General features: G+C 38.1%; 1 protein-coding gene across 2 annotated transcripts in view; it reads left to right on the plus strand.

Moving 5' to 3' along the window:
• Positions 1-2012: 2012 nt before the first annotated feature.
• EXOC2 (exocyst complex component 2) overlaps positions 2013-12584 on the plus strand; it is a 97028-nt gene continuing 86456 nt past the window's right edge. Inside the window, exons 1-4 of one of the 2 annotated variants that reach the window (XM_007423857.3) lie at positions 2013-2102; positions 3343-3503; positions 7925-8101; positions 8948-9074. In XM_007423857.3, the coding sequence (XP_007423919.1) occupies positions 3386-3503; positions 7925-8101; positions 8948-9074 (422 nt within the window). In that variant the 5' untranslated portion in view covers positions 2013-2102; positions 3343-3385. Of the gene's footprint in view, positions 2103-2160; positions 2493-3342; positions 3504-7924; positions 8102-8947; positions 9075-12584 lie in introns of those variants that run through there. The other variant, XM_007423858.4, reaches the window with a different exon arrangement.

The following is a 12584-nucleotide window of genomic DNA, read 5'->3' on the forward strand; positions in this document are numbered from 1 at the left end:
AAGGAACAAGAGCCCTTTTTTCACTTTAAAATGTTTATACATTCAATTATTTGAATCAGTCATCATAAATTAAGATTTAATGAACAGAACGGCAGTCTTAATGAAATACACTGTTCTGTTATATGGATTATGGTCTACAAATAACTATAGTACAATGGATGCTATAAACATCTTCATGAATACTTTTACAGACAAGTGTTGTCCGTGCTTTGCATCTTTATTTTAAAAAAAAAATCAATCCTATTAATGTACTGGTTTCGAAGAGTGGTCAAACCAAAAACCCTAATGCTTTAAATGTGCTTCATGCTCATCATTACAGTGAGGATTTTTTTCAAGTGTTCTACAATAAGCATGAAAACAGTTGAGTAGAAATAGACTTTGGGAAGCTCAATGTTTTTATTACAATACATGTATCCATATTATAATGGAAAGAGATATAGTGTGCCAATTCCTAAAATCCACTAAAGTGTACTGCTATTACTTCTAATATTATTGAATAGTTCTGTCTTAATTCCAATGAATATCTGACTTGAATGCTTTGCTACTGCAGACTAGGGGAGGATGGAAAAAAATTGGAGTGAATAACATACACAGCACACACACACACATATGTACTTCCTTCTTGTTATTTATTTTTTTCATCCACTAGGCTGTAGTCTTATTTTGTTTTTATGGTATTATAACTTTATTCCAAATGTTCCAATAATCTTCAGTTGGGTACCTAAATGTAATTAATGTCCCCAGTGTATTAAGTACTGCTGTATTTTATTATTTTAATTAACATTCCTTGCTTTACAGATGTCAGAAATGTATACAGAGGATTTCTTGTAATGCTGCTCCATTCTTTTCTTATACATAGGTCTTCTATTAAAGTTTTAAATTCAAACTTGGTTGATGTATTTTTCAACAAGCAGATGTTTGAAAAATGTACCACTTTCCTACCCAAAATATCAATTCAATGTCAAATATCTGAGTAATTAGACTTTAGTTGAATTCTTCCTCAGTGTGTAAATCCTATCATTTTGCACCGCTACTTTCATAATGCCAGATTTTCAGAAACATGAAGATGAAGGGAGCAGTCATGCCCAGCATACCAGACGGGGTTGTCTTGTCTTGCACTGTGAGGCTGTATTACTGAATTAAGAAACCATGTTCTCGAACTCTTTTTCTAAATCGGAAAAAGCAGCCAAGGCAATGAAGAACGCTTCACCATCACCACCCGTAATTAACAATCTAAAAGGTCATCTGTTGCTAAGTGTTGTTCACGGGACACTTCTGGTAATTCAGCGCCAACTGCTTGACATCAGTATGCAAAATGACTGAAAATGAATTATGATCACAGAGATCCAAGCTCCAATTTATCCTAAACCATGGAAGTACACTGGGTGATTCTGAGCGAGTCATTCTCTCAGCCAAATGGACTTCACAGGGTTGTTTTGGACATACAGCTGCGAAGAGGATTATTATACATGCTGCCTTGAGCATAGGACATAAATCTAACCACTACATTTACTTAAAAAAAAAACAACCTGCCAAAATGGGTATGTACTTCCTTTTCCTTCACTTACCTCAGCCTGTTTTTCGGAAGCATAGAACAACATTTGGTGGGATTTTTAAAAAATACATGGAAAACTCTTTTTACTTTATTTTTACTCTCTAAATGCTAATAAAGAAGAGTAGCACCCACCTTGGCCCTCTGGATTATGGTTAATGAACTGACGGCTTTCTGAAATAAAACACTACCGATTCCACCAGTCCAACCTCCAAAGCGCCAACTCCAATTTTCCCCCTCTTCCTCACGCTCGCTCTCTCCATTGCCCGCCCGCTCCGCCCCTAGGAGGAGGAACGAGAACGTCCGCTCACCTTCTCGCCCCCTTCTTGCAAGCCACTGGCTGGAATTGACTGAGTGACAGCTCAGCCTCAGCCAGCCAGCGCTTCCCCTTGAGTTTCGTCACGTGTGCTCGCGGGTTTGCGCGAAGGCGTCCTGACTTTGGCCACTCCTGTCACGTGTCCTTCCTGCTCCGCACGGCGGATTCGGCCAATCCGAAGCGGCCTCCTCCCACCCCCGACGCTGTTGGTCAGGCGGCTTCCTCCGCTAACCGGTAGGTCGGCTTAGGTGGGACTGTGGTGGCGGGGGGCGGGAAGGGGGAGATTGGGATTGTGCGGCGTTGTTGTCTTTTATTCCTGAGCGACGGCTGAGGCGTTGATTCTCGTGAGCCCGGCCCTCGAGCCTCTGTCGGCGAGGCGAGAGCTGGTGTCGACTGAGCCTTGTTTTGCTGTAAACGAGGCAGAAGATGCTCTTGTACGCAGTAAGCGAGTAGCAGGCTCGGCCTCTCGAAAGTCTGTCGCCAGCTCTTGGGCCAGAGTCGTCTTAGAAGCAGCTTTGGAATCGTCCTCATAAATCCTGCCTAAACCTCCCGGAATCAAGTTAAACCTGTCAACAAGCACCCGCTCAACATCCTCGCACTCCACCCTTTGATTGTCATCTTGAGGTTGGAGATGTCTTGACCTAAAATAGTCCTCTCTAATAGTAGCTGAAGGACTTTCTATATACCTGATCTCTACCCATTTATATTTATGGTGCCAGGCAGTCTTGCAGATAATCTTATGTTTTTGGGTCAGATGATGATTTGGTCTTAGTTTTATTTTTAAATGAAGCTAACAGCAATCTTGGTAGTCTGTATAGGAGCACTAGAGAATTTGTGATCTTTCAGATGTTGTTGGACTACAACCCCAGTCATCCCCAAATGGTAACCTGGTCTCATGGGAGTTGGAGGCTAACAACATCTGGAGGCCCAGGTAATGTTCTGAAAGGAGCTCCAGAACAGTGAACAGACTGTAGAATAAACTTTTTTTTTCTTAAAAAATCCAAAGTCACATAATGATGGTGGCTAAAAAATGTCACACTGATGTTGCAGGAATCAGTGCATCCAAATCAGATTAACTTTCATGGGGGGAAAAAAATCACAGAGAACTGGTACCATCTGTACCACCAACATATAATCTGGAATAAAACTCTCATGGTTATGCTTTTTTTTAAAAGAAATTGCATTTATTTATATCATCAATGTTGTACTGATCTTATAATGCCTATGGGTTTTCTGATTTAGTGATTGTACTGTAATTTTAAATGTACCATGGATATTTTAATTTCCTTTTATAATGTGATCCACCAAAGTTATCAGATTGCAGCAAGGTAGAAATGCAGAAAATAAATAATTGCAACTTAACAAGCTATATTTCTGTTAAATAACATGTTCATAAAAAGCATTTCAATGAAGTGTTTCATGTTTATTGTAGAAATTGTATATAAATAGTTTATTATATGTTTTTACTAATTAGTTTGTGGAATATTTGAATCTTTGATCAAAGAAGAAAGGCAACTATGTCTCATACACGTAAACCCCCTCTTGTGACGGGCATTTCTCCTAATGAAGGCATTGCATGGACTAAGGTCACAATTCGAGGAGAAAACCTGGGAATGGGACCAACAGATCTGATAGGTAAGTTTTTACTTTTGCGCAGATTCATTTTGTGTACCGTTGTGCCCTTCTCATTATCATTGATGCCTTAGTCACCTTGTGTTTGGATTATTGCAATGTGTCCACATGGAGCTGGCTTTGAAGACCACTTGGAAGCTACTGCTGGTGCAGAATACAGCGGTGTCAGTAGGCATGGGCATGTCTCAGTGTCCCATGAGACACTTCTTTGTGAAGTACACCAGTGGGCTTCCAAGTGCAATACAAGGTGCTGGTTGTCATCTATAAAGCCATTCATGACAACCCTGGATGAAGGCCTAGATATTTGCAGAACCATCTTTCTCCAACTATTTCTGCTCATCTTATAAGATTGGACAGTGTTGGCATAATCTGGGTCCCATCAATAAAACAATATCAACTTATGCTTTCTCTGTCATTGTACCTGCCTTTGGAGCAGCATCCCTGCCTCTGATCCATATCCCTGATCCTGCTGACCTTTAGGAAATCCTTAAATACCTGGTTCTTTCCACAGGCAGTGGCCTAGGATGATGCATGAACCCATTGAACATTGTGTATGTCTGTCTTTCTCCCTGGCATAGCAGCTTTTATTATTGTGATATTGATTTTTCATTATTTATTTTTTTAACCTTCTGTAAACCACTCAGAGTTGCCAGGCAAGAGGGCAGCCTTAGAAGTTGAACTAATAAATAAGTAAAGGTAGTGGAATTCATTCCACACAGCTTCATCAGGAGCACCAATTAGTGCCCAGTTTTGATAATTCTGTGTTATGAATTTGAAGAAGTGATGTAACTGATGGCAACTAAGATAACTGTAGAGGATAAATAAACAGCCATTGAAATACAGGTAGTCCTCAGTTTACAATGGCAGTTGGGACCCGAATTGCCATTGCTTAGCAATGTGGTTGTAAAGTGCAATGTCACATGACTGCACTGCTTAGTGATGGCAGTTTCAGCAGTCCCAGTTGCCATCATTAAGCGAGGACCACATGGGTTGTTAAGCAACCTCACATGACCGCAGCTTCCAACTTCCTACTGGCTTCCCCATTGACTTTGCTTATGAGAAGCCGGCAGGGAAGGTAACAAATCATGATCACATGACTGCAGGACGCTGTGATGGTCAGAAATCCAGGCTGGTTGCTTGTGCCCAGATCACAATCATACGACTGGGGGACACTGCAATGGCCGGAACTCTGAGGACAAATCGTAACTACCCCTCATTCAGTGCCATCGTAAGTTTGAACTGTCACTGAACAAGTGGTCGTTAAATGAGGACCACCTACATCTGTCCCCTCAACAGTAAGTTAGCCTCAGTGCTAACAAGTTTTAAGCATCATTTAAAAACTTACCTTTTTTTATATTCACCTTCTCAAGACATTTACTACTAAGGGGGAGAGTTATCTTATGTATTTTATGAGTATTGTAAATTGTTCTAGTATTGTTTGTGATGAGATTAAATATATGTGTGTGTATGTTTACATATATAGATATATATGCACACACAGTAAATAAATGAATATTTGGACTTGCAAGGAGTGAAAATACTGATCGTGAGTTTTAAGTGTTCCAGTGAAACAAAAGTCAGTATACTTTTTTTTCCTTAGGTAACAAAGGGATCTCAAAACAAGTTCCTTGTTTCATTTTTTTTCTTTTTTGTCATACAGCTGCAAAAGTAGATGGGGGTAGAAGTTCATGCTAAATGCTACATACTGTCCAACGCAGAGAAAGCTTAAGGAAAAAATGTTCCCTTTTTTTTCAAATTTCCCAGATCAAACAGGGCAGCAGTTAAGCTTGTTTTTGCTGCCTGATTTGCTTCTACAAACAGAATGGAGCCCAGCAGAGAAGCAAAGCAGGATTTACTTTAACAGTGTAGCCCGTGAATGACATAATTGCAAAAATACATTTCTCAGGCTTTTTTAAAGTGTACATGCACAGTACACACTTTTTGTGCGACAACCTGCCTGAAAAGAAAGCAGCCTAAGCACACTTTTGTATTTATTAACCTGCCTGTATTAGTAGGACAGCATAGAGGAGTAATAGCATTACACTGCAATTCGTGAACTCTAACTTCCCCATAACAATTTAGAACTGAACTTATTCACCAGATGCAATTTATAAGTGTCCAAAATGCTCTACACGGGCACTTAACTCATATTGTCAAACTTTCCAGTATCTTAGAATAATAAATGAATTTGTGCAACATCTCCTCCCACCCCGAATAAAACTGATGGCTTATACAGGCAAAGTGAAAATTCTGACAAAGCATGCTCTGAGCTTTGCTCCCATTTCATCTTTGCAATTGACATGTGGGTTTGCCTAAGCGATGTGGGAGCAAGTTTTAACAGTGCATTTGCTTTATTGACACAAACCTGAGCAGCTGATTTGTGTACGACTACACCCCCCACCAGCTGCTCATGAACCCCAGAGCATTGTGATCCACAGTTTAAGAACTCCTGTCTCAACTAATTCTTCACCCCTTCTCCAATCCTCTTGTTCCAACCACTGACACAAAGATGGAACCTATTCTTTCTGATTTATTTACCCGTTCTATATCCAACATTAGGTTTCTGATAGTGTCCTGGCCTGGAAGCTGTTAATCCCAAAACAAAGTCTCTATGAGTTCTGATTAGTAAGATTTATTAAGAAGGGGGTTAAAGTAACAACATAAAAAATCCAGCTTTTTACTTTACTTTTAACTGAGGAACCTTTTATATATAGGAAATTAGGGTGGGAAAGTTCTGCTTCTTGGGTACTTTCTGTGTGAAGGGAGGGAGGAGTTTTATCTTTTTTGTGAAGGAGGAACAGTCTGACCTGTTGATTGTTTTGGAACTAGACTTTGCACTGATCCAAGCACCAGCTATTACACCCAAGTCTCTGTGGCTAGAAAAATTAAAAGAAGAAAAAGCCTGTTATAGGAGTCCAAAACAGTCAAAACAATTTGGAACAAAAATGAGCTTAAGCTGAAACACCGGAATACAGGGTGTTTCCATGCTTAAATTGTCTAAACTGTCTACGTTACATATACCTGATATCTACAAAAGTAGAGAAGATTTTTTAAAAGCTCATTATATAAAACATGAAAATGAAAAATTAAACTACTATGGTATACAGTGGTTAAGGTGTTGGCATTTTTGTTTTACGTCCACCCTCAGCTGTGGAAGGTCACTGGGTCACTTTAGTCCAATCGCTCTCTCTCAGCCCAACCTACCTCGCAGGATTATTATGGGAGAGATAGGAAGTAGGAGCACTATGTATGCGCCTTTCAACTCTTGAATGAAAAGGCAGGATATAAATCTAATTAATAATTAATCATTCAAACAATTACCTAATAAATAAATAATGAGCTTTACCAAAGAGCTCCAGATTATGAAAAGATGCCTGGAGTAACAGTGGTGGAAAAACAACAGTGGACAGCTGAGCCCTGGACAAGCTCATCTTTGACCCTTCTCAGTGGCAATACTGAGAGAGAGCCAGTTGGGTGTAGTGGTTAGGTTGCTAGCCTAGAAACCAGGAGACTCTGACCTGTCTTAGGCATGAAAGCCAGCTGGGTAACTTTGGGCCAGTCACTATCTCTGCTTAACCCACCTCACAGGGCTGTTGTTGTGGGAAAAATAGGCAGGAGTATTGCATATGTTCTCTGCCTTGAGTTATGTATAAAAAAGTTGGGATAAAAATCTAATAATACAAGTGGTGAAGTTTCTGCTTCTCTAATTGTGTCACTGGTCAGTTTGAGCTGTCTATAAATCCTGTAAAAGGTTAATCTGTAATGTTAAATATTGAGAAGACAATGTTAATATCACTTAGCATGTTTATTGATTTAAGGTTGATGGTGAAGAAGAGAGTGTAGTAGATGGTTATGTTTTATTGAGTCCAAGAATAGATCAAGATGAATACTATGTTGGAGACATTAAGAGGAAATTAATCCTAGGGAGGAAGGCAATGACAAGTTTTAGACAAGCAGATGATAAAGTAGAAAAATGATTATGCTGAAGGATGTAGAAGATGACTCTGGATTTAAGATGGGACAGATGAAATCAAGAGAAAGCTAGGATAAAACATTCAATCCTTTCCTAAAACCATGCCAAATTAGATTAATATAATGTATCACAAAATGCAGGGATCCCATTATTCCCAGGAAGTTTGATTCACAGTTTGAGAATAATGTTAGGAGCGTGTCACTGGCACTCTGACTTTTTAAGTGTTTATATTATGTCTTTACTTTCAGGCAGTGGGTAAAGCTGAGTATATCTAGTGAATATGTCTTAAACATTCATTTAAACTGTATGTTAAAAGTGTACCTGTGAATGTAATTAATATGAGACCTACTTTTAAATAAAAGTATTTCAGATATATAGGAGATAATGACATTTTAAAAATATTCATAACAATTTTTATTTCTCTGTTTTATCTGAATCTTCACTAACCAAGGCTTGACAATCTGTGGACACAATTGCCTTCTCACTGCTGAATGGATGTCTGCCAGCAAAATTGTCTGTCGAGTAGGTCAAGCTAAGAATGACAAAGGGGACATTATCGTAACTACAAAGTCAGGAGGGAAAGGGACTTCGACTGTTTCTTTTAAACTTCTGAAACCTGAAAAGATAGGTGTGTATATATCCATACTTGTTTATAATTTTTCTAACACTTAATATGTTGTTTAGGCTTTTAAAAATGAACTGGTGATGGGAGCTGGATGTGTGGTTTATTCAATAAACTTTTGTGGTATAAGTCTTTGCTGATCTGTTGTTTGAAACCCTCTGATCTGTTGTTTGAAGCCCTCTGAGAGAATATATTAGAATTGAACCCAAGATTGTGTAAAGTACTACTTTACCACACTGTTTGAAGCCTTCTCTGAGAAAAGGCTTACATTCAGTATAAAGTTTTTGTTGGTTTTTGATCATGGTTTAATTAAGATATTCCCAGGCTAGCATCGTAATCCCCTGGTTTATGAACAGCAATCAGTTCTGGTAAATTCAGATAAGAGTTCCAAATAATAATGATTTGGTGACACAACATAATTTTATGTTTGGTCCTATATACTATTTGTTATCCTGTCTTCACTATTAGTTTGTATTTGTAATATTAAACCGAGTGGAATTAAGGAAAATATGCAGATTTTTTTTACCAGTGAGTTAACTTTTTTTCCTTTTACATTTGCATTATAGCTGCAAGAAAAACAAAATAAAAAATAGTGCAATGCATGTGAAAGAACTATTTTTCAAATAAAATCCACTGTTAATTGCAGTTTTGGAGTGTATTATTAGGCTAGAAGATGACAATAACAACAGTTGGGAAGTTAGAATCCAGGTTCATTTTATCCTACTTTTCCAAAGCAATTAACTAGATATGTATTTATACTTGACTAGCTTCTTTGATTCATTTCAGCAATTCAGAACCTCATGAGACTGGACAGAGTTTATTGTTATAAGAATGTGTGCTTGTTTTATCTAGGTATCTTGGATCAGTCTGCTGTCTGGGTTGATGAAATCAACTACTATGACATGCGCACTGACAGGAACAAAGGGATGCCCCCTTTGTCTTTACGTCCTGCTAATCCTCTTGGTATTGAGATAAACAAGTGAGTACTGAATATTTATTCATATTCCTAGCAGTTTTGCCTGCATGAATTCTATACGTTTTAGAGTTTGTGATTTGAGGAAGGTAATATAGATAGGGAATTTGATTTAGTCATGAAAAGAATTTCTTCAGTTTATCCATTTGATAAAGTGTGAAGGTGACAAACATATTTGGAAATATATATTCAGGTATATTTGTCTGACATGTACATGCAAATCTAATTCAAGTCCAGTTGAGAATGAATGACCTTAGGCTGTGATTTTTTGGCAGTATGTTCCTGACGCTAATCAGATTTTGGTTTCATGTCCTGGTTTATAAAGTGTTGACCATCTTAACTTTTCCAGGTTTTCCAAGTTTGGATGTGATTGAAATCTATGGTTTAAGAAACCATGATACCAGCATTGAATCTGAGTATATTGGGATAGAGTTGAAGAAGGGCATTGGATTTTTAGTTTAATTCCAGGTCACTTTATTGGCCAAAGATCATAACATCTGAATTAGACTTCAGTATCAGAACTTGGTTTGTTCTACATAACCTGCAGAATGGTCCCAAAATAAGAATGATAAGATACTAAAACATAAATATTAGAGTATAGGTAGGAGTTTAGCCATAGTTTACCAATTCTGTGAGTGATAACTTTGCCTAATAGCTAATACTCTGCTTCTTGCATTGTATTTTTAGTAGAATGTATTATATAACAAAATATATTAGATAATTTATATTTTAGCTTTAATATGATATATTTAGATCAGTATGCATTTCTAGGCTTGAAACATACTTCTTACCATTACAGTGGGGCAAAAAAGTATTTAGTCAGCCACCAATTGTGCAAGTTCTCCCACTTAAAAAGATGAGAGAGGCCTGTAATTTTCATCATAGGTATACCTCAACTATGAGAGACAAAATGAGAAAAAAAATCCAGAAAATCACATTGTCTGATTTTTAAAGAATTTATTTGCAAATCATGGTGGAAAATAAGTATTTGGTCACCTACAAACAAGCAAGATGTCTGGCTCTCACAGACCTGTAACTACTTCTTTAAGAGGCTCCTCTGTCCTCCACTCGTTACCTGTAGTAATGGCACCTCTTTGACCTTGTTATCAGTATAAAAGACACCTGTCCACAACCTCAAACAGTCACACTCCAAACTCTACTATGGCCAAGACCAAAGAGCTGTTGAAGGACACCAGAAACAAAATTGTAGACCTGCACTAGGCTGGGAAGACTGAATCTGCAATAGGCAAGCAGCTTGGTGGGAAGAAATCAACTGTGGGAGCAATAATTAGAAAATGGAAGACATACAAGACCACTGATAATCTCCCTTGATCTGGGGTTCCACGCAAGATCTCACCCCGTGGGGTCAAAATGATCACAAGAACGGTGAGCAAAAATCCCAGAACCACACGGGGGGACCTAGTGAATGACCTGCAGAGAGCTGGGACCAAAGTAACAAAGGCTACCATCAGTAACACACTACGCCGCCAGGGACTCAAATCCTGCAGTGCCAGATGTGTCCCCCTGCTTAAGCCAGTACATGTCCGGGCCCGTCTGAAGTTTGCTAGAGAGCATTTGGATGATCCAGAAGAGGATTGGGAGAATGTCATATGGTCAGATGAAACCAAAGTAGAACGTTTTGGTCTAAACTCAACTTGTTGTGTTTGGAGGAGAGAGAATGCTGAGTTGCATCGAAAGAACACCATACCTATTGTGAAGCATGGGGGTGGAAACATCATTTGGGGCTGTTTTTCTGCAAAGGGACCAGAACGACTGATCCGTGTAAAGGAAAGAATGAATGGGGCCATGTATCGTGAGATTTTGAGTGAACACCTCCTTCCATCAGCAAGGGCATTGAAGATGAAACGTGGCTGGGTCTTTCAGCATGACAATGATCCCAAACACACCGCCCGGGCAACGAAGGAGTGGCTTCGTAAGAAGCATTTCAAGGTCCTGGAGTGGCCTAGCCAGTCTCCAGATCTCAACCCCATGGAAAACCTTTGGAGGGAGTTGAAAGTCCATGTTGCCCAGCGACAGCCCCAAAACATCACTGCTCTAGAGGAGATCTGCATGGAGGAATGGGCCAAAATACCAGCAACAGTGTGTGAAAACCTTGTGTAGACTTACAGAAAACATTTGACCTCTGTCATTGCCAACAAAGGATATATAACAAAGTATTGAGATGAAGTTTTGATATTGACCAAATACTTATTTTCCACCATGATTTGCAAATAAATTCTTTAAAAATCAGACAATGTGATTTTCTGGATTTTTTCCCCCATTTTGTCTCTCATAGTTGAGGTATACCTATGATGAAAATTACAGGCCTCTCTCATCTTTTTAAGTGGGAGAACTTGCACAATTGGTGGCTGACTAAATACTTTTTTGCCCCACTGTATGTATTTTAGTTTCATTGAAATTTTAATGGTTTTTCTAACCATAAATTCTATTGCTGTTAGTAGTGGTCATGTTAAATTCCTACAGTCTTTATGACAAGGTTTCAATAGTGACATTTTGATAAATTACTGTTGATTTGTTCTTTTGTTAAAACTTGCTTTCATAATATATATGTGAATAATAAACCACAGAGGCTTATGAGCTAGCCAAAGTGTAACAAGACTTGTCACATATGCTGCAATTACAAAGTAGCACATAGATATACTATTAAAATATTTTAAAAGGAGCACTCAATTATTACAACTTAAACACTGCATATAAGTTGGCATTATATGTTATTGTTCTTTATAAAATATTATAAAATCCTACCTCCAATAATGTTATTGACTTAGTAGTGTTTTACTGCCTGTTGTAATAAATATTAATTATATATGTAAATTCCAACTGTAGCATCATTCACTATTTCCAATATGTGGCTCACCAGTGTTTGTTAGATTCTTTAATTATGATTGTCACTTTAGAACTGACCTCCCTTAAAAAAAAGGATTATTTTTAAACACCTGATACTTAAACACATTTCCAGTAATCTCTGTGGGTCACAGATTATTCAGGGTTCAAATAAAAAAATCTGTATCTGTTGTTGCAGCACTATGACACTGCAACCCAAGCACCCTTGGCTATTTTACAATTTAATTGTATTTATCCTGGAAAGTAATTTTGTTTCTAGCATGGATAAAGGGCATAATTAAGTTTAAACGAAGACAGTATGTTCTCTTTCTATTTTGTTTGTTAGCATAATAATGGGACAGCTGTCTTTTCTGTGATGTTGCAATTATAATAGGAAGAAATGAAATGACCTGCTTCCACAGTAAAAAAAACTGCTCTGTTTTAATATAAAGGTAGAAGGTATAACATCATTGGCTTTTCCATTTTTGTTCATATTTTGGAATATACTAACTTCTCTGTATTCAGAATGTTTTTCACAAAGGATTACGATCCCCAATGGAGCACTAAGCTATTTTGGTAGGGGGTCAGGGTGGCAGTAAGAGAAAGTGTAAATACTTTACTATCAGGGCGTATTTTTTTAAAGAAATGTAATGAGAGTCACAAACATCTTCA

Source organism: Python bivittatus, unplaced genomic scaffold, assembly GCF_059951505.1.
Source record: "Python bivittatus isolate LINGU-HERP-01145 unplaced genomic scaffold, Pbiv_v1 ctg000840_np1212, whole genome shotgun sequence".
Classification (NCBI taxonomy): Eukaryota; Metazoa; Chordata; class Lepidosauria; order Squamata; family Pythonidae; genus Python; species Python bivittatus.